At 35.1% G+C, this 22902-nt stretch overlaps 1 protein-coding gene across 7 annotated transcripts in view; it reads right to left on the reverse strand.

The window, feature by feature from the left end:
• Adam22 (ADAM metallopeptidase domain 22) overlaps positions 1 to 22902 on the reverse strand; it is a 229243-nt gene that overhangs the window by 51714 nt on the left and 154627 nt on the right. For all 7 annotated transcript variants that reach the window (XM_027956108.2, XM_071612104.1, XM_071612133.1 and 4 more), the window contains exons 12-21: positions 22265 to 22349; positions 21162 to 21252; positions 19576 to 19627; positions 12532 to 12631; positions 10454 to 10525; positions 10139 to 10231; positions 6092 to 6172; positions 3062 to 3112; positions 2767 to 2830; positions 456 to 561 (exon numbers count right to left, since the gene is read on the reverse strand). In XM_027956108.2, coding sequence (XP_027811909.2) covers positions 456 to 561; positions 2767 to 2830; positions 3062 to 3112; positions 6092 to 6172; positions 10139 to 10231; positions 10454 to 10525; positions 12532 to 12631; positions 19576 to 19627; positions 21162 to 21252; positions 22265 to 22349 — 795 coding nt within the window. The remainder of the gene's footprint in view (positions 1 to 455; positions 562 to 2766; positions 2831 to 3061; positions 3113 to 6091; positions 6173 to 10138; positions 10232 to 10453; positions 10526 to 12531; positions 12632 to 19575; positions 19628 to 21161; positions 21253 to 22264; positions 22350 to 22902) is intronic.

A 22902-nucleotide genomic window follows, 5' to 3' on the forward strand; every position in this document is an offset into this window, starting at 1 on the left:
AGGAGCAAAAGGGAAAAATAGTCATGATTTGGTGTTTGGACAATGTACAGAGAAAAAGCAGAGTCAAGGATCCCTCCAGGCTTCTACACAAAGGACAGTGAGACTTGTGACCTTTGGAAAAACCAGAATGAAAGATCAGAACTAGCTAATTGCTGAACAGCACTTTGTATCTATTCTGGCAACTTTAATTGTTGCTTCTTGTGAGATGCTGGGAGATGCCCTCCAAATGAGAAGGTTCTGCAGGAGCAGCAAGAATGACCTTGGCCTTGGGAGAGAGGTCAGGGTACATGTCAAGATGTGGGAGCCCTCAGGATACAGGAACCCTGGGAAGAGTTGAAGGGAGTAAGCAAGAGCATTCTTCGTGGGATGAAGAAACCTGGAACATCCTGGTCCCTCAAAAACATATGCTCAAAATTGACTGAGGGGTGAACTCTGAGCTAATGTGTCCACCTCACCTTTTGTTGCACTGTATCCATGTGTCTTTGTCTTTCCCACAGTTTCCCTTCTCAGTCCCCTCGATGTTCAGTTTCTCATAGCAGTATTTGTCTGATGCTGTCACCTCTGAAGCAGAACAGAATTTTCAATCAGTGAGGGAGGCAACATATGAGCTGTTCAAAATGTTTGCAGTGAAGGAAAACTGAAAGTTAAAGACTCTTCAGTGTTGTCACACTATAATCAAAAACTGTACCCATGGCCTATAAGACTTCTCCTATATCAGACATCCTTGGTTCAGGTGCATTTTTCATGAATGCTCATTTGAAATTTGGGAAACAAATATACTTAGATATCTAATGGGATTTAGGCTTAAGACTACAAGAACACTCTTTAGGATATGGCTAATAATTACAGGACAACGCTACCAAATGTTTGCTTGAATAAATTCTTGATGCTGTAATCTCCTTGCCAAATATAATGCATGAATTTCTCACTCAGAAAACTATTCATCAAAAAGTCAATTTTACTAAAATTGACTATAATTAGATTCAAGAAACAGCAGTCCAATTTCTACTATGCTTACTCATTATTAACAGCCATCAGGGAAAAAAAAAATCTCAGTTTATTGCTTTTAGGTGAGACTGAATTCATACAAAATCTGAGAGTCAAATATCATTTTAAAGTATGTCAGCATTTTTTGTCAAGTTTGTATCTTTTCTAAAACAAGGGTGAGTTGATGAAGTTATCTGAATTAGAGAAATATGACTTGAAAACTAATCAAAAGATAACTCATTGGTACAAGTTGAGCATCCATAATCCAAAAATCTAAAATCTAAAATGCTAAGCAAGTGGTCTAGTACTGGGCTACATCCCAAACTTCCCTAGATTCTGAATCTTTTTGAGTGCCAACATGATACAACAAGTGGAAAAGTTCACCTTGATCTCTGTCACAAGTCATAGTCAAAATACAAGTATATGTCATACACATACTATATAATACGACAAAGGCACATAGTAAATAAAATTACCTTCAGGTTATATGCAGAAGGGGCATATGAAACATAAATGAATTTTGTGTTTAGACGTGGGTCTCATTCCCTAGATATTTCACTATCTACATGCAAACATTACTAAACCAGAAAAACATTTAAAATCTGAAACACTTCTGGTAATAAGAATTTCAGATAAGGGATACTCAACTTTATATACTAAACAACAAATAATTATGTAGGTAGTTTCTTTTCCTACTTTTCATTGTCATCTACTATTTTTGCTGAAGTGGAGGAAACAAAGTGTATCTCTTTGCTTAAAGTATAAACTTGCATGACAAAATTTCTTCCCATCTCAGTGAATCAGTAACTCAAAAGAGCATACATTTCCCCTCTTAATAGGACTGTAGTGACTACCTATTACATCTAACAATGCTCATTATTTTTATAGCTTTTTTTTTTCCGGATGCAAATTGCCTTCTGAAAGAGTTTACAACAAAAATTGCTTCCAAAAGTATGGGTCAGTAACACTTCTAGAAAAAGTATATATACAACATTAAATATAAATTTAATTACAGTATAACTTAAATAATATAAAAATATAATTGTTATATATTTTCCTCTGAAACTGACAAATGTTGAAGAGATTAATGATAAAACGTCTTTCTGATACATAAGAGCAACCTCAGCAGAAGGTCACCTGTAACTAGGAAAACCAGCTAGAGCTTAAGAAATATAATTAAGGAAGAAGAAGCAACTCTAGCCAAAATGTTTAGTGCTTTCATTTTAAAAATCACATCTGATAATACACCTGGTCCCTTGAAGCCAACTATATGTAAAAACAGACGAATAAGAGAATGTGAGAGGAAATACAACAATGGGTGTACTTTCCCCAAGGTTCTAAGTCAAGGATGGCCTATCCAGGATCCATGGCCATCCCATATGGTTATACAAGTTTTGTTAGGGCACTCCACTGAGGAGCTGAAATCAAGGTCTGTTCTATTCTCCAAGCTGTGCGCCCTGGCATCTCTTCGCCTGCCTGGCAGCAAAAGCACCTTCTGTCTCTGTCTCGTCCACAGGCGCTGCCAGCTAGCCAGGAAGTGTGCAGTCATGTCTTCTCAAAGGAGGTGTCTTTCTCTAATTTCCAGAAAAGTGCCCACGCTAACACCTGTCATAGCTTTGAATGTCCCCCAGTCATAAAGTAAAAAAAAATTTGCTTCCAACCCACATGTCCCTATAAAGTCTTCCTGACATCCTACTTTAAAAATGATCAACCCTTATAATTATTATGCACCAATAAAAATATTTTTGAAATAATTATCAAGCCACACTGATTACTTACTTTGTCCCCAGATATATTTGCATTGTCTATCCCTGGTTTTACATCTTCCTCCAAAGCAAATTCCCTAAAATGGAAAAGCAAATACCCATTAGCAATGCAATGTCTGTTTATGTCAGAAAACTGACAGAAAAGGAAATACGACTAGGAAAAACAGCAGATAGGTATTATAAAGCCCTTTTATCTTCAGAATTGATTATGAAACTTTTTAAATGATATTCCTATTTTGACAATATCTCAGTATTTCTTTCATGTTGGTGCCACATGAAAAATTTAGATAAAAGTGAAAATGGCCTACCTGAGTACCATCACATGAATATCCATCCATCTTATGAATATTAGGGGCACACTAGGAAAAGAGAACAAACTATGAACCAAACACAGAGCAAAATATCAGGCTGAGCTAATCAGTTTAGTGTTTGCATTTTAAAAATCACATTTGATAATACATTTGGTCCCTTGAAACATCTATATACAAAAATAGAAGAATAAGAGAATGCAAGAGAAAATACAACAACTGGTACACTTTCTCCTAAAAATGGGATTCTATAATAGGCAAATACAGTTGATTACATAGAAGCAAATAGAAATAACTGACTGCAGTAGGCTCAGTGAATGACATATTAAGAGATATGTTTCATACAGATCACTATTCCTCTGAGCAAGAAAAGAAAGAACACAAAGCAAAAAATAGCCCAACTTGTTTCCTTTCTTCTGCCATGAGAAGCAATGCGGACCCTTCGCTTCAGGCAATAACTTTCAACTAGAAGTCTGCTTCTAGAATTAATGCTAAAAAAGACATGGCTTATATATTATATTTAATACTTAAATTAATAAAAATAATATTAAATTATTTTACAATTAATTAATTATATTTTCTTGAAGCAACTAGAAAATTATAGAGCATTTTGTCAGGCTATAAACAAACAGTAATTTTAAAATGTATTACTACAATGATAGAAAAATGTCTAATTACATAGTAATTTGGGAAAAAATTGGAAAATGTGAAAAAAGGAGGAAAAAAAAGAGAGGTCCATCACATTTCACCATTCAAAATTGCTATTTTTTATATTTTAGTATAATTTATCTCTACCTTTTTCTATAAAAATTGATTTTTAAACATAAGATGGTCAAATTATAGATAATAATTTTTTATTTTTTTTTAGTTGTAGATGGACACGATAGCTTTATTTATTTTTTGTGGTGCTGAAGATCAAACCCAGTGCCTCACAGGTGCCAGGCAGATGCTCTACCACTGAGCCATAATCCCAGCTCAAATTATAGATAATATTTTACATTTTGCTTCTTTGCTTTATTTTTGTCATATAAACTTCCTATCAAAGTGAACTTTTTTATAGCTACCGTCTTTAATAAACATAATGCATTGCTTTAAGCTAACAATGTAATACAATGATCACTTATAGTTATATCCAATTAATTTTGACAGTTAAAACTAATGCAAAAGAGCATTTTTGTACAGACATCATTTTTAGACTTTTGATTCTTTTAAAATTTATGCTTTTTATTTAATCACAATGTTTATATATATATATATATATATATATATATATATATATATATATATATGCCATGCTGATAATTATTTATTCATTGAGTCATCATCATCATTAAGTATTAACTTAGAAAACCCCACTGATTAGAAAGAATGGAACAATACTTTTATATAGAGATCTTTAATCTCTTTGTATGATTCCTTTAAAATAAATCATTTTTAATGGTTAATGTAAGTTTACCACTATGATATCTTCTTATCTGGAGAAAAATTAAATGTGGGCAGTCTTGACTCAACTATACATGAATTTCAGTTTCTCTGTTTTTGTCCCCCAATCAACCTCCCACACAACATGGTTTCAATTTCAGTTATCACACCATATTAATGTGAGTAATTGCATAAAACACAAACTTTGCTATTAGCTCTTCAGTCAGCTGGTCACTGTGCAAATAACAGATATCCATCATGACCAGTGACCCATTCTGTCTCTTCTTTTAAATCTCTATCAGTGATTGTCACCAACCATCTGCTTGTTCAATTCACAGACAGCAAAGTGTGTAGTTGTGCTGTCTCTTTGACTTAGTAATATCATGTGGCATTTGAAAAAATGGATCATCAAAAGAGGGAATTGGCCAACAAAGATGAAAATATAGCCAAGAAATGACACCAGAAGTGAAATTCAAATTGAATGTAAATGGAGTTACAGAAAAAAAAAACCCAGCTAACTGTGGGGATGACTATTGCTCAGGAGATTCTAGATATGCAGCCTGAGAAACCTAGTGAAGGAACTCACTGGCATAAATGAAGTGGGCACGACCTAACAGGTGAAGAAGTGACACTGACAAGACACTCAATATGCATGGCTTCACATCCCTCAAGAGATATTTAATTACATTGAAAGCACAGAGGGTAAGACATTGAAAGCAGATTCAAACTTAGAAAGGAGTATGACAAGGTACAGAATAATGCTTACTCTGTATCGTAAAATTCACAAGGAGCAGCAGCAGGCACAGTTCAAACTACACCTCATGAGTTTTGTATAAAGAAATATAATACTTTAACTCTCAATGTTTCTGTTTTAATTTACAGTATGCTATATAAACACCAGTTAATATTTTTCATTTCCCTGTGCATTTAACACTATCAGTAAGAGAGTTTTGCCAGAATCTTTTAAAGATGACAGAACAACTGTATTTTCCATTAATCCTTACAACTGTGTTGCATGGTTTCAATTTGCATGGTCATTTTTACAGTTCAGCATAATTGTGCAAAGTGAGAACTGTTCATTTTTAAATCTGTGAACCTGCATCACAGATTGCAATTTCCCCAGCATGTCTATCTACAAATAAACACTATTAAATTCAAGGATAACTGTTAATGTTGGAGGTGATGTACTATATCAGAAATGTAAGAGATAAGAGAGAGAAAAGGGTCTCCTCTCAGAACCCAGTGCTCTAGGGATCTCTCTGCCTCAGCTGGCTCCTTTTTCAGTCAGCTGAAGAGAGGGCCTTTTGTTTTTTTCTTTCCTAGACAGATAAAAAGAAAATGCCATTCACTCCCTGCTTAATATAAAAAACAAAATACTTAAGGCAGCATATCATCTTAGGTGAATTCAACATTAAAACAAGATTATGCTGACCATCTGCTCAAGATTTGATTACTAAAACTTAAATTTCTAAAAAATTAAAAAGAAAGTGAGAGGAGATATGAAAGAGACACGCATTTTGTCCATGTACATTTCTCCTAAGGGTCGAGTGCACTAAAGATACCCCTATTTTTTCCACTATGGTTTAGAGTAACTATTTTGCAGATTACCTGGCTTGAATTTCCTGAGCATGTTTCAGAAATATCACAATCGTTCACTGCTTCTCGGCACACAGTCCCCATAGGCTGAAACTAAAATGAACAAAAATCGATGTGAAAGACTAGAAGGAACAAAAGCTCTCACAGTATCATCTTAAAAAAGCAAAATGAAAAATGTTTGGATAGGAATACCTTTAGCTATTTTAAAATCATAGTGTGTGAAAATTGCAGTTATTGAACAAAATGCTTTTTTAATAGTTTTAAGTAACAGTTTCTTGTATATGAAGTAACTTCCACATTCATCACACGTAAGTCTCATAATATCTTGTTAAAATGCTAAAATTGGACAAGGCTTGATGGTATGTCTCCACAAGAATGCTTGGCTTGTCCAAGCTCTTGTAATCTTTCTTGCAAGGAGGTTTTAAGCTTTTTAGGCTTTATCCTTCTTTCTTATTCACACCTTTATCACATAACTTTTTATTTTTATTTTTTGGTCTCTCTTATCTGCCAAGATTGGAAAAGCTACATTTGGGGCTGAATCACAAAAGTTAGGTTTTCTGGCAAAGCCATATCCTCCCAAGCTTTCTCTTCCCTTCTTTTCCAGTGCCTCATTATGCAAAGATTTAAATCTTGGTTATTTACTTGTTCTTAATGTTCCTATTATTGGTGCCTATGGATCGGAATCTGGAGTTCAAGGGTTTGTTGGTTGGTTGGTTGGTTTTTTTTGTTTGTTTGTTTTGGGTTTTTTTTTTTTTTCAATCAGTGGAAATACTTCTTGGAAGTATGCATTTGAACAAATAAATGTTTAACCCCATTGGATTTACAAAGTGCAGGAATACTCATGGTAACAAAATTGAGCAGAAATAAATAAAGCTATACTTCTCCTTTCCTCTCCAATGCCTCTCTTTTCCCTCTCTAAAACACTGACATTTGGGGCTGGATTCTTCTGTGCTTTGCTCTTTGTTTGTACAAACAAACTTATTATCAGGCTTCCCTGACTTCTGTGCAAACCACACTTTCTTCCCTCATTCAGAACCCTCCTGGCACTTGAGTCTCCTCTGCTTCTAGATCATGTGCAGCCAACCAGCTCCAATCAGGATTTTAAAAGATAGTTTTAGATGACTCAAACAAAATTTGTGCTCAATTCAACAAGGATTTACTAAGCACTTAAGATGTGCCAGGCACTGTTATCGTTGCTGGAGATTCAGTGGAATACAAAACACAAAAACTCTGCTCACAAAAACCCTGCATTTTAGTGGGGGTAAATGGGTCATAAAAATAAGGAAATGAGCAAAATAATTTAATTTTACATGTCTGATTCTCTTCTTTCTCAAAATTGGGGCAAGCCAATTAGAAAGCAGAAATATGTGCAGATGTGTGGTACAGTTTAGATGAGACTACAAACATTCAAGAATTTCCAAGAAACTTTAGAAAAAAAAGCACAGTAAAGGAAGATTTGCTCTAAGTGCTGGGATACAGCAGTAAATAAATCAACCAAAATTCCTGCTGTACTAGAGCTTACAATGGGAGGAGGGAAATAATAACCAAGTAAGCAAGACCTATCTTTCTGCAGAGGTCCACAAATTATGGCCTGAAGGCCAAATTGGCTGACTACCTAACCTTACAAATAAGTCTTACTGGAATACAGCCACACACATTATTTCTGCATTTTCAATGGCTGCTTTCAAAGGCAGAGCTGAGTAATTGTGATGCTTTATGAAAACCTATTTACTATATAGTCCTTGATAGGAACTGTTTGCCAACCCTCGGCTTATACATTATTTTATATAAGTTATATACATTATAATATACACACACACACATATATATTATAATGTATAATATATATGTATGTATGTGTGTGTGTATATATATATATATATATAGAGAGAGAGAGAGAGAGAGAGAAAAGATATATACAACTTCTCATCTTGATCCTCTCTTCCCCCTCCTCCATTTACTATCCTGCCTCTGGATCCCCAGGGTAGGGTGAAGGGAGTTTTGGGGTAGAGAAAGTGGCAAGAATGATTTCACTCGACTGGTATACTATATTGTAGTACAGTAATTAATTGTGTCATTATATTTTAGGTAGGTTATTATTCTATACTTGTTCCTTGTAATGAGTCTATCACAAAGAGCCTCATTCTGTATGCCAAAGGGGGAAAAAAGATACAATTACACGTATTTAACAGATGGGCAGACATTTATTTAATCAAAGATTAAAATAAATGATTCAGGATCCCTTGTTATAGCAGTTGGAGGAGCTGACAGAGCAAGCAATTGTGGTCGCCAAAATGAAAGAATGTCTGTTTCACATTTGGTTGAATCTTCCTTTTTTAGAGATTGCTTTCAGAGATCTCTGCCAGTGCCGTGCTTGTCTTAAAAAGCTGCCAGAAGACACAGCAGTGCCATGGGAACAACAGAAACTGCTGCCAGCAGATGTGGGATGGAAGGGCTGCCAGCAGATCTGGATGTGATTGCTTATCCCTTCCTTACGAGCTGAGTGGGCCCCTGCAGGTGACTTAACTTCCTTGGAACTTGGATTGCTCGATTATAAAGATCAGAATAATAATGCCTATCCCCAAAGTGTGCTTGTGTGCATTCTCTAAGACACTGGTCTCAACCAGGGGTGATTATGTCCCCAAGGGTATATTTGGCAATGTCTGGAGACATTCTTAGTTGTCATTCTTGGGAAGATTGCTTCTCACATCTAATGGGTAGAACCTCAGGATGCTGCTAAACATCCTGCAATGCACAAGACACACTCTTACAACAAAGATTTATCCAGCCAAGGATGTCAATGATACCAGAGTAGAGAAATTCAGATGTAGGGTGATAATAAATTCAAAGTACTTAACACAATCTCTGGCACACAGTGGAGACTTACTGTGATAGCTTTATATCTCACCTTCCTTTAACTCATTAAAGATATTCAATCTGCAAATAATCACAAAGAGAGTGCTGTGCCTATTTATTTATTTGTTCAACAAATATTTATTAAGAACCTATAACAACAATGGTGTAAATGCTTGGCTCTGCTCCAAAAAATGTACAAACTGGAGACAGATATTAAACCTCAGACATAATACAGAATATTATATCAGATATCATATGAGATAAGAAAAAATAATTTCATTTCTTTGGGAAAAGTAAGCCCCAAATTGTGGGTCTTGATGTAAAGAATTAAATACTTAGAGACAGGGATGAGGATGATATTGGGAAGACGAACTCAGACAAAGTGTATAAAAATGCATTCTCAATTTCCATGTACAATAAACTACGTAAGGTATTATCATGCCTGAAGTATTCCTTTCACTCCCTCAACAGCTAATGCAAGAGATATAGCTGGGCACAGTAATGCACATCTATAATCCCAGCTATTCAGGAGGATAAGGCAGGCAGATCATGAGTTAGAGGACAGCCTAGGCAACTTAGGGAATTCCTGTCTCAAAATAAAAAACAAAAAGGGTATAGCTCAGTGGTACAGCACCACTGGGTTTAATCCTCAGTGCTCCCCATAAAAACATGAGAAGGAGGAGGAAGAAGAACAGGAAAAGGAAGAAGATAAAGGAGAGGAGGAAGAGGAAAAGAAGTAGGAGTGGAGACGGAAGAAAATAAGAGGAGGGAGGAGGGAGGAAGAGTGGGAAAAGGAGGAGGAGGAGGAGGAGGAAAGATATATCTGAGTGAGAAGAAAAGGAGGATCTCTTGAATGCCTACTTGGCTTTCCAAAGAAATGTAGGCATATTCAAAGATAAGTAACACCTAGTTTCATTTACTGTCCCTGCTCCTCAGGGAGGTTGTAGAGAAAACAGCCTTGGGATGAGCATGTTCAGCAAGAACCCTGACTTACTTGGTGTCAGACCTTGGGAAAACTACCATTAGAAGGGAAAGATGTTAACTACACCTCACAAGATTCTATGAGGGTCCTGTAAGCATCTGGCATTTAGTCATTAACTATGTGTTAGATAGTGTGATTATTAGGTGCGATTTACCCAGCCTTAGCAATTAATCACATGTGTCCTTCCTTCTGTCCATTCGTCATTAAGCAGCATTCATTACCTTGCACTTTTTACAACAGAGACCATCACTGCATTGAGAGTCCTGAGTCAAGGTGCATTTCTTACAACACTCTGCTCCTTCAAGGACACATTCCTAAGGAACATAAACATTTGCCAAACATCAGAAAACAACATCATTTCCTAAAAAGTAGCAGCATGTTTCCTAAAATAAATATAAAAGCTCACAATAATCTCTCATCCACAAATACTACACAATTTCTAGGCATAATACTTGCTCTGTTAAGTCTCAATGTGTGTGGACCAGGAACAACCCTGAGTCACTTGCAAACCATCTTCAAAAGCACCAGAGACTTACTGTAGGGGTTCCACAGTCACACTCTTCTCCAGTTTCAATGAAGCCATTGCCACACTCAGGAGGGTCGAGCAGCTATGGAAGGAAAACAAAAAAAGGGAACTAAAACATAGAAAAGTCAACAGCAAAGACTTCGAGAGACCTGAGCACTACACCCACACCTCTGCATACCTGCCAGTCATCCCAAATATATATTTATTTAGCTAAACTAGAAAGCATGGTTTTTTATAACTTATAACTTTAGAAGTGTCTCCTCCTGTTTCCATTTCATATTTAATATGTGTATATACTTTACAAATATTTATATAACATACATACCAAGTAGCATCTGGTAAAAGTCACCAAAATAAAAGATGATCTAGTCATTGACTAAAACTAAGACTGACTGACCCCTGAAATTCCATTGCAGTCAGGAAGTAAGGGGTTTGGAGTCAGAACATCTGTCATATTGGCACATGGCTGGAGAATAGCTCAGTGGTAGCACATAATGCCTGGCACAAATCAGGCCCTGGGTTCAGTCCCCAGGATCAAAATAAAATGAAATAAAAGCTTGGAACAATTACTTAACATCTCAGAGACTTTACTGTGTTAAACAGGAATAATAATATTTGTGGGGAGCTGCTATGAATGATTCACATCTTCCATCCTGGAGAGGAGATGCTTTGACCGTCACTACATCTTGTAGTGACCTGGACATTGCCCCAGTCCCAGAAGTTAAGGGCACCTCTTAAGAGGTAGGCAAGACACCCCATAGCCCCTTGGGTGGAATTACACCCACCTGTCCTTTGTAACCCTGCTCCTTCTGAATTTTTTTGGATAGAACTTTCTAAGAATAAGGTTCTCCCCAATAAAAGCCCATTTCCGTGTCACGCTCTCTCTGGCTAGCCTCTGGTGACTTTCTCTTGCTCTCCCATTTGGAGAGCCTGAAGCCGAGAGCGGAGAAGCTGTCCTGAAGCTTGCTTAAAGGTAAAGTGTGTGTCTATGGTTTATTTGGTGTCCCTGGAAATTCACAGGAACGACCTTAAGTTCAGCTGCCTACACGGGTTGGGGGCAGCAAATATTAACTGTTCATCAAATTAATCAGCTGTCCAAAAGTTTTCTGAAAATAAAATTTAATCATCTGAAAAGCCCTTTATTAATCATCTTTTCCTCCAAGTTACTTCATCAACAACAAGAAAAGTATCACAAAGTTAATATACCCACTGAACTATTCAATATAAAATATAGCTCCTACTATTAGTATATAGCTTTGCAGAGAAAAGCAATAATAATTTGCCTCAGATATTAAAGCAACTTTTGGACTATCCAGGAGTACGTTTTAGGTCAGTTTTATTTTTTAACTCTCTATCAATTTTATTACCTTTCAAATACAATTTATCCTATGGTGATAGGCAATTGGTAAATAATGACTAATTACTATTAGCTAGGAACATAATATTCATTAAAAAGTTAACTAAAGTTGCCAGGCAAAGGGGCACCTGCCTGTAATCCCAGCAACTCAGAAGACGGAGGCAGGAGAATCACAAATTGAAGACCAGCCTTAACAACTTAGGGAAACCAGTCTCAAAATTTAAAAAGAGTTTGGGGATATTGTTTGGTGGTAAAGTGTTTTCCTAGCATGCACAAGGCCCTGGATTCAATCCCCAGTACTGAAGAGAAAAAGCAAAAAGGGCTGGGAATGTGGCTCAGTGGTAGAGTACCCCTCGATTCAATCCCATACCACAAAAAAGAAAAAGTTAATCAAGGTGTTCAGACTATAAAATGGAAGTGTACACACAACTGTCAACACACACACACACACACACACACACACACACAAACTAACTAGAATAAAAACTCAAAGCAAGATAAAGAAAACATAAAAAAAAAAAAGAACTCATTTCTGCTGTTATCATCAGAATAGGCCAAAATGCCCAATATTAAAGTTGATTTTGAAAATATAGACAGACATTTTAGCATATCTAGATACGTACATCTAGGCCAAATTGAAAAGCTCTCTTTTATACACCCAAGGGCTAAACTAATGGTGTGTATGAGCATGTAGAAAGATTAATCATTAACATCTCTGCTCACATTATTACCTTGGAAGGCTTGTTGAACAGGCAGGCGCCACCCCCACTGTTCAGGAAGTCATGATACTCTTCAATGTTACACTGGGTGAACTTTTTAGGAAGATAATAGCTGTGGGAGAGAAGAAAATCAATACTGGGATGCAATGTGAGTCTCCCTTGCTTGTTCATTAGTCTTAAAATTGAACACTGTTAAAATTATACATTATTCTTTCAAGATGAAAGAATAAATTCCTCTTAGGTACAACATTTTTATTCAACCTACAAGAATTTTTATTCAACCAGTATATTTCTAAATTCTTCATTCAGTCACTAATGGTGACAAGATAGTAATGGTTCATTACTTGTATATGCAATCAAAGGAAACACATATAGCAGCAACTATAATTTAAATAAGAGAGAGTTAGAAAAAAATATTTCATAGTCTTAAATACTAAATCTGGGCTGGAATCCAAACAACAGAGAACTCTACAAAATAATTGACCTATAACTTATAAATGTGTCAGGTCATAAAAGTCAAAGACTGAGGAACTACTGCAGACTGAAGGAAGCTAAAAAGACATAAAAATAAATGTGATACCTCACTCTGAATCCTTTACTATAAAAGACACTATTGACATATAGGCCATTCTTGAATGAGGGCTAAGACTCAGATGATTTTACTGGCTAGGTTGTAGGAGGATGTTCTTGTCATAGGAAATGTACCCTTAGTATCTGAGGGTAAGAGGGCACAGATTGGCAATTTATGATTCAAGGAACCAAAAGGATCTTTGTTATTCATCTTGCAACTTTTTTCAAGTTTCAAATTGTTTTAAAAAATTCATGCCAGAATAAAAAGTAATAAAGGGCAAAGAGAAAAAAGAAACCTGGTCAGACACCTTCAAAATGAGCACAAATGCCCTTAGATCTAGTAATTCAGCTTTTCAGAAAATTTTTCTTAAGAAATAACTTGCTATGTACACTAGGATATATAAACACAGATATTTGTGGTAGCATATAACATAAAAATAACCCAAATATTTAATAGTAGGAGAGCAATTAGCTGAACTGTGATATGTGGATAAAATAGAATAACATGAAATGAATTAATAATCATAGTAATAAAAAATAGTTAGACTCGGAAAAATGCTGACTATATAATGTTAAGTTAAAAAAAGTGAATAAACATTATATGACCAACAGGAACAAGATTTTATAAAACAACAATAAAAATGAAAAAAGAAGAATATGAGTTAAAATATACTAGCATTTTAATATCAACATGGTTATCATTGGAGAAAAAAATAAGAATTTTATTTTCTATATTTCTCTAAAACTGTTTTGCTTTGATCTTTATGAAAGTGAAAAACTAAGATAATAATGAATGGTTTTTATAAAGTCTTTCCTGCTAGCCCGCAAGGACAGTGTCCATTTATAACCATACCTCTGTCTAGCACAGTGGTTAATGTTTCATACATTATAATGGAATTTATAATGATTATTTAGGCTAAACTCATTTTTTTAAGTATTTCATGCCAAATTCTCCAAATAAAGCTGTCTTGAGTATAAGTTATCTAACTATTCTGTTTCTGGCCATGCTTTTTTCCTAATAAGACACAGACTTCATTCTTTTTTTTTTTTTTTTTTTTTTTTTTAAGAGAGAGAGAGAGAGAGAGAGAGAATTTTAATATTTATTTTTTAGTTATCGGCGGACACAACATCTTTGTATGTGGTGCTGAGGATCGAACCCGGGCCGCACGCATGCCAGGCGAGCGCGCTACCGCTTGAGCCACATCCTAGCCCCACAGACTTCATTCTTAATTTTAAAAGTTTCTTTCATATATTATTCCTTTTCTTCAATGCCTGCCTCGTTAAGTTCTTATCACCTTCCCTACTAATCCATCCAACACATCCTGCCACAGTTATCAAATGTAAACAGAGCTATCTCCAAGTTCCTTTTTCATTCAATTGGTCAAAACTTGAGAAAGTTCTCTACTACTGAAGTAAAAAGTCCAACTTTTAGGACTCTTAGAAGTCAAAGTCTAGTTCTACCTCTGCCCTGCCAGGATGCCTACAGCTGCCACAGCCCAGCCCATCCTCCTCCACCCCTCACAGTGGGGAGCTCAGTCATTACCCGATAACTGGGGAGTTAGAAAATCATTCCTTTACAGGGAAGCTCTTTATATATGGATACTTGAAGTGTATAAATTGCTCTTACCCTTTATCTTTGACACATCCAACTTCTCATAACTTTCACACACAATTCTGTATTCTTAACTGTACGAAATAGACATTAATTCCTCTACCATTATAATATAACCCTTCATGCATCTGAAGGCAAATATGTCTTTCCCCTATCTCTGCCCTCAAACTTCTGTTTTACAAGGTTGTATATCTATTATATTCCACCATTATTAAAATTTTAGTTTTTATATCTTAAATAGAAACTGATGGTATTCATTTCAACCATGGTTTCCAATATTTAGCAATATAGAGGAACTTCAGACAGCAAAAATGGAAGGGATATACTCATGGGAACTATACATCCATAATTAGTAATGTTGGGTGATACTTGGCATAGATCAAATTTATAGAGTCATATCAGATAATATTTTTATATAAAGGATTTTTCTCTTGCTTACATCTACTTAATGTAGGAAGATTTTCAATTCAAAGAGCTATACATATCTGAAGGTAACGATTTGATTTTTTTTGGTTGGGGGGTAGGGAGCTGTACCAGGGATTGCACCCAGGGGCACTTAACCACTGAGCTGCATTCCCAGCCCTTTTTTATATATTTTTTTAGAGACAGGTCTCGCTGAGTTGCTGAGGCTGACTTAGAACTCATGATCCTCCTGCCTCAGTCCCCTGAGCTGCAGGGATTACAGGTATGTGCCCTGTGCCCAGCACCATTTGATTTGGCTTAGTACTGTGCAGATTGTCTATAAAAGTTTTAATAATTAACCAGAACAATCAAATAAAAGATATTAAATAGCTTTTAAAGAACAGGAATCTCCACCATAACATTCAGTAATTGTTGGAAAATTATAACTGTATCACTTCTTCTCATTATTAAATAAAATGTCCAAAGAAAAATTAAAAAAATTTTAAATACATGTTTGCATACACATTCCCTCCATCATTTATTTGACTTGTCCTGATAATTCAAAATTCAAATTTAATCAATAAATATTTTTTAAAATCAAGTTTGTACAAAGGATTATGGTGTACGGAATGAACTATAAATTAGTATGAAATGTAATTCCTTAAAAATGTGTAACTAAATGGTGAGAGGAAGCAGAAGAATGTACAGCATTAAGTTATAATGCAGGAATTAAAATTATAATAAACTTCAGATGGTTAAAAATGTGGTTAGAAAGAGAAAAGGATGAAAGATGTTACAGAGAACATATTCAGGAAACCAAAAGAAGCTGGAAGTTCATGAACAATTATGACAAGAAAATTCTCATAAAGCTAAAAATCTTTGTAGGATATGGTTAGTAAGTCAGAAAACCTATGTCCAATTATGGTAAGCAAATGGATCAGAATAGTAGGAGAAAATAAGATTTGAAATGAGGATAAAGATTGCAGGCATCTAACTAGCAATAAGAAATATGAATTTTATTCTTCAGAAAATAGAGACTCACAAAAGTTCTGAACAAGAGAATGGCATTTAATGAATAATGGCATTTAATGAACACCATGGATTAATCTCACAAACAAGTAAGTTGCAGAAAAATACACACAGCATGCCGCCTCTTACAAATTGTAAATGTGAAGCAAGGCTATGTTTTAACACATACACAGTAAATGTATAAAGAAGGAACTACGGATAATTTGAACCAAATCCAAGATGGCTAGAGACTAATAAGGACGAACACAAGGGAACTTTCCCATGTAGGCAATTTCACTTTTCTTTAAATGGGTGATACATGGATTCACTGTTTATTCTCTATATCTTTTTAGTATGATGGAAGTAGGGTTCAAAAGAAGAGAGACAAAGCCTGAAACGCGCCTGATGTTTGTAATGTTATTTGTCTATTAATAGCACAAGAAGATCCAGAATTTAAGGTAGGGCATTGGAGACTAAACTGGAATAAAAGGAAGGGTTGTAAAATTTATTTAGAAAGAATAAAATACAAGAAATGATGACTGATTGTGAGCAAAAGAAGGAGAGTATAAAAATTAAATCTTTCTGAAAAGAGGCAACTGTACACTTCTCTTTCCACCTCCTCTTTAAGTGACGTCACACTGTGGAACCACCAGTACTGACCTGAAATCAGCCACAGTGGGATTGTGTGCACCATGGAACTCTGAGAAAGTGACAAATCCATTCCACTTTCTTGTTTTTGTTTTTGAGAGGGAACTTACCAACACACTACTACTTTTTTTTTAATTTATTTTTTTTATTGGTTGTTCAAAACATTATAAAGCTCTTGACATATCATATTTCATACATTAGATTCAAGTTGGTTATGAACTCCCAATTTTACCCCAAATACAGATTGCAGAATCACATCGGTTACACATCCACATTTTTACATAATGCCCTATTAGTAACTGTTGTATTCCGCTACCTTTCCTATCCTCTACTATCCCCCCCTCCCTCCCCTCCCATCTTCTCTCTCTACCCCATCCACTGTAATTCATTTCTCTCCTTGTTTATTTTCCCATTCCCCTCACAACCTCTTATATGTAATTTTGTATAACAATGAGGGTCTCCCTCCATTACCATGCAATTTCCCTTTTCTCTCCCTTTCCATCCCACCTCATGTATCTGTTTAATGTTAATCTTTTCTTCCTGCTCTTCCTCCCTGCTCTGTTCTTAGTTGCTCTCATTATATCAAAGAAGACATTTGGTATTTGTTTTTTAGGGATTGGCTAGCTTCACTAAGCATAATCTGCTCTAGTGCCATCCATTTCCCTGCAAATTCTATGATTTTGTCATTTTTTAGTGCTGCGTAATACTCCATGGTGTATAAATGCCACATTTTTTTTTATCCATTCATCTATTGAAGGGCATCTGGGTTGGTTCCACAGTCTAGCAATTGTGAATTGTGCTGCTATGAACATCGATGTAGCAGTATCCCTGTAGTACGCTCTTTTAAGGTCTTCAGGGAATAGTCCAAGAAGGGCAATAGCAGGGTCAAATGGAGGATACTCACAACTTAAACAGACCAATAACAATAGATGAAATAGAAGAAGCAATCAAAAGACTTCCAACCAAGAAAAGCCCAGGACCGGATGGGTATACAGCGGAGTTTTACAAAACCTTTAAGGAAGAATTAATACCAATACTTTTCAAGTTATTTCAGGAAATAGAAAAAGAAGGAGCTCTGCCAAATTCATTCTATGAGGCCAACATCACCCTGATTCTGAAACCAGACAAAGACACCTCACAGAAAGAAAACTACAGACCAATATCTCTGATGAACCTATATGCAAAAATCCTCAATAAAATTCTGGCAAATCGGATACAAAGGCACATCAAAAAAATTGTGCACCATGATCAAGTAGGATTCATCCCTGGGATGCAAGGATGGTTCAATATACGGAAATCAATAAATGTTATCCACCACATCAATAGAATTAAAAATAAGAACCATATGATCATCTCAATAGACGCAGAAAAAGCATTCGACAAAGTACAGCATCCCTTTATGTTCAAAACATTAGAAAAACTAGGGATAACAGGAACTTACCTCGACATTGTAAAAGCTATCTATGCTAAGCCTCAGGCTAGCATCATTCTCAATGGAGAAAAATTGAAGGCATTCCCCCTAAAATCTGGAACAAGACAGGGATGCCCTCTATCACCACTTCTATTCAATATAGTTCTCGAAACACTGGCCAGAGCAATCAGACAGACGAAAGAAATTAAAGGCATAAAAATAGGAAAGGAAGAACTTAAATTATCACTATTTGCAGGTGACATGATTCTATACCTAGAAGACCCAAAAGGGTCTACAAAAAAACTACTAGAACTAATAAATGAATTCAGCAAAGTGGCAGGATATAAAATCAACACGCATAAATCAAAGGCATTTCTGTATATCAGCGACAAAACTTCTGAAACGGAAATGAGGAAAAACACTCCATTCACAATATCCTCAAAAAAAATAAAATACTTGGGAATCAACCTAACAAAAGAGGTGAAAGATTTATACAATGAAAACTACAAAACCCTAAAAAGAGAAGTAGAAGAAGATCTTAGAAGATGGAAAAATATACCCTGTTCATGGATAGGCAGAACTAACATCATCAAAATGGCGATATTACCAAAAGTTCTCTATAGGTTTAATGCAATGCCAATCAAAATCCCAACAGCATTTCTTGTAGAAATGGGTAAAGCAATCATGAAATTCATATGGAAAAATAAAAGACCCAGAATAGCAAAAGCAATTCTAAGCAGGAAGTGCGAATCAGGCGGTATAGCGATACCAGACTTAAAACTATATTACAGAGCAATAGTAACAAAAACAGCATGGTACTGGTACCAAAACAGGAGGGTGGACCAATGGTACAGAATAGAGGACACAGAGACTAATCCACAAAGCTACAACTATCTTATATTTGATAAAGGAGCTAAAAGCATGCAATGGAGGGAGGATAGCATCTTCAACAAATGGTGCTGGGAAAACTGGAAATCCATATGCAACAAAATGAAACTGAATCCCCTCCTCTCGCCATGCACAAAAGTTAACTCAAAGTGGATCAAGGAGCTAGATATCAAATCAGAGACTCTGTGTCTGATAGAAGAAAAAGTTGGCGCCGATCTACATATTGTAGGGTCGGGCTCCAAATTCCTTAATAGGACACCCATAGCACAAAAGTTGATAACAAGAATCAACAAATGGGACTTACTTAATTTAATTCACATCAGTTATTTTCTTAAATAAGGGACTATTCTGTGATAATATCATCTAATAGAGCCATTAAAAATATTCACTTCTGATTTTTCTCATAAATTCCTGGGTAATAATCTGTGCAATAATTTATTTAATGTTGTATTCCTAAGAGGATAAGAGCACAGCAAGTAAAGGAAAAGTGAGTTATTTCTAAATAGAAGTGGCTCACCCAGTGTCTCCCATTATGCATCCAGACCATGTGTCCTCACATTTGCACTCACCTAAAAAAATAAATACACATGTTTTTATAAAGTAAATGCAGCTGCATTCAAGTAGTTTTTATTTTTAAAACAAACATTGTTCTCACGTTATTTTAAAATACTTTTTTTAAAAGTATGTCTGCTTTCTGGTTGTTACACTTGAGGTTTTCTACGTAATGCATGACAACAAAAATACACTTTGACCCTATCAAGATTATAAAATTTTTACTTAAAAATTTTCTTATAGCTAAACAAATGACCATATTTTTTAACAAGTCACTTACAATGACTTAAATGAAATAAAATCAAGTACCAATGAGATAGTGAGAAACTTTGAGGAATCAAGATAGGATGCCAGTTTCAAAGAAAATTGAGAGAATTATTACCATTTCATGTCCTGTTTTTTTGTTTTTGTTTTGTTTGACTAGGGATTGAACCCAGGGGCACTTTACCCTAAGCTATACCCAGCCTTTTTCATGTTAAGACAGGGTCTGTCTGGTAAGTTCCTTAAGGCCTCACTAAGTTGTTGACACTAGCCTCGAACTTGTGATCCTCCTGCCTTAGCCTCCCAAGACACTGGGATTACAGGGATGCACCATCACATATAACTTCTTGCCCACTTTGAAAAGCCTCCGTGCATACTGGCTAAGCAGAAGTGCCTCAGAATCAGGAATTCCTGGGTTTAAAGCTTGGTTTTCCACTTAACATATGTATAATCCTGGAGACATTATTCTTTTTTGAATAAATGATGCAATCATTTCCTCTGTGAAATAGGGGTAAAAATGGCATCTTGAAGGACTCTTTTGAGAACTGAGTATAGATGTACATAATATGGCTTTCAGTCATCTGGTAAATAATGAGTACTCTATGAATGGCAGAAGTTATTATTATAATTTTCTCACCATATTTATATTATTTGTTACTAAAATAATAAAATGAATATGATTATAATCAACTTGTTACAACAAATACATAGTATTTGACCATTAAAATAACTGGTGAAATAATTTTACCTACTTGCTAAATCTGGCATATTTACTATGTCTGTATTTTACTACTCATGTGATAAGGTCTGATCTGACAAGAACATTCTAATTCTGTGGTCACATTTAGAGTTGTTTCAAATAAATCAAAATAAAACACTATGTCTGAAACTTATATGGCTAGGATTCTCAACTAGAGCATCCCAAAATGCCAAAATGAGCTTATTTTGCTCCTTATTAGGTTAAATTCAGCAGTGAATCTATTATCACTTGACTTTAAGTGTTTATCATACAAGGGGAGGTTTTCATCAAGAATGTAAATATAACCTTGCATTACTTTTGAGAATAGTATTTTGTGTCCTGGCTTATTTCTTACACTATCACCCACATACTTTTGATCAAGCAACTGAATCAAAGAATCTTATTCTACAAAATATGTAATCAATATTCTTTGAAATATAACTAAACTAGCCAGATTTAATAAATGTTAATATTCAGTCCTTTATCTTAAGAAATAAAACATGACAGAGTTTTAAAATATATATATAAACCACACATGTACTAAAACTTACCACTTGCTAATTTTCTTTTGTCTGAGATAATACCAATATTATGGGCTAATGATTGGGCAAGTGTAACTGCCATTAAATCAGTTTTCCCAAACTGAAAAACAAAAACAAAAATAAAAGATACATAAACACAATCTGGTTTTAAGATGAGCCAGAGAAAAATGTCGCAATATAATTAGAAATAAGTAGTTTCAAAGCATTTATTCAGCAGAGGCTAAACACCTTGTACCTAGCACTGAATGTCCGTATGGGATGAAACAGCAAGAAATAAATCCATATTTGATTAGATCTCATAGGAAAGACTAGAATTCTAAGAATCATCAACTCTTGAGTTTGGAAACTTTAATCTGAGTCCACATTTCACCCAGTAATGTTACTGAAAAATTTAGTACTTGCATATGATCAAGTAAGTCTTTTGAATAACACAAAATAAAAATAAATGTGTAAAAATTATTTGGAACTTGTTTGTTTTTAGGTGTCTATTTGACACTCGAAATTCCCCCCTCATGGAATAGAAAATAGTTTCAGAAAACAAACATAATGAGTAACAGAAAGTAGTCATGATCTCTGGCCTAAAGAAATTTAAGAACAACTAAGGAATTTTTTTTTCAATATGCAGACTTCCAAAGATTGAGTTATTTTTCTTCTAGATCATTTCCATCAAATTAGTGTGTGTAGGGGGTAAAAGAAACCCTTTGGTAATGTTCCTCTATTTTTTTGTCTCCTAAAATTTGTCAAATAGTGAGGAAAAAAATATTGAGTTGCATTGTTAGGCAGCAATCCAATGCTTCAGGGAATTACTCAATTCTCTGGGAAATCATTCAATGATAAAGAGGGCCTTATTTCCAACAATGGGTAAAGTAAAAATTCTATGTACTTTTATTCTGTAAACTTCTTGATCTGGAAATTATTCTAAGTAGAACAGGAGCAGAATTATCAGTTATCATCTTCTGTTATTTGCTTGTTCTATCCTTTGGTCATGTTGATCACTAATAAAACAATCTAACACCTGAAGCACACGGAACACCAAGAAATTATCTCTTAAGTATGAGGAAAACATTTTCAGCCATCATACCACTTTGTACTGTATAGATGTTCACACCTACTTCATTCACGCCTCCTCCTTTCAGCAACGAGCAAATCCCACCAATATAAGCAGCCCCGCTCCGGCTACTCTCAAATTGACTTCCCCTTTTAGAAAAGGAAATGAAAAATGCTTACTGCTCACAGTTCAAACATTATAGCACCTCTCATTATTAATTCACCACATAGTACATTTTCTCAATGCATACAAAATTTCTATATTATATGTTCCTGAAGTTAAGGAGGAAAGCAAAAACTGTACATATAGAACCAAAGAAAAAGGTTTCTGAGGGACATGATCAATAAATATCTTCAATTGAAGAACAACTATTGAAAAAGAATTTCTGATATGATGCACTCTGAGAAGGATACAAAATCACTGCCCAAGATCAGATATTCCCACAATGGAAGCAATCTATAAAGTAATGGGCTTACATTCTTTAAATGTGAGAAAGGCTAAGAAAATCTTTCTCAATGTCATGATCAAACATGATCTGTGATACTGGATGGGGAAAATGTAGCTATAAAGGAATTGTTGAGATACTTGGTGACGTTTGAATATAAACTATGGCATACATAGAAGTACTGCGCCTATGTTAAATTTCATGGTTTTATTGATTTACTATAGTTATGTAAAGCCATGTCTTTCTTCTTAGACAAT

Source organism: Marmota flaviventris, chromosome 1, assembly GCF_047511675.1.
Source record: "Marmota flaviventris isolate mMarFla1 chromosome 1, mMarFla1.hap1, whole genome shotgun sequence".
Taxonomy (NCBI): domain Eukaryota; kingdom Metazoa; phylum Chordata; class Mammalia; order Rodentia; family Sciuridae; genus Marmota; species Marmota flaviventris.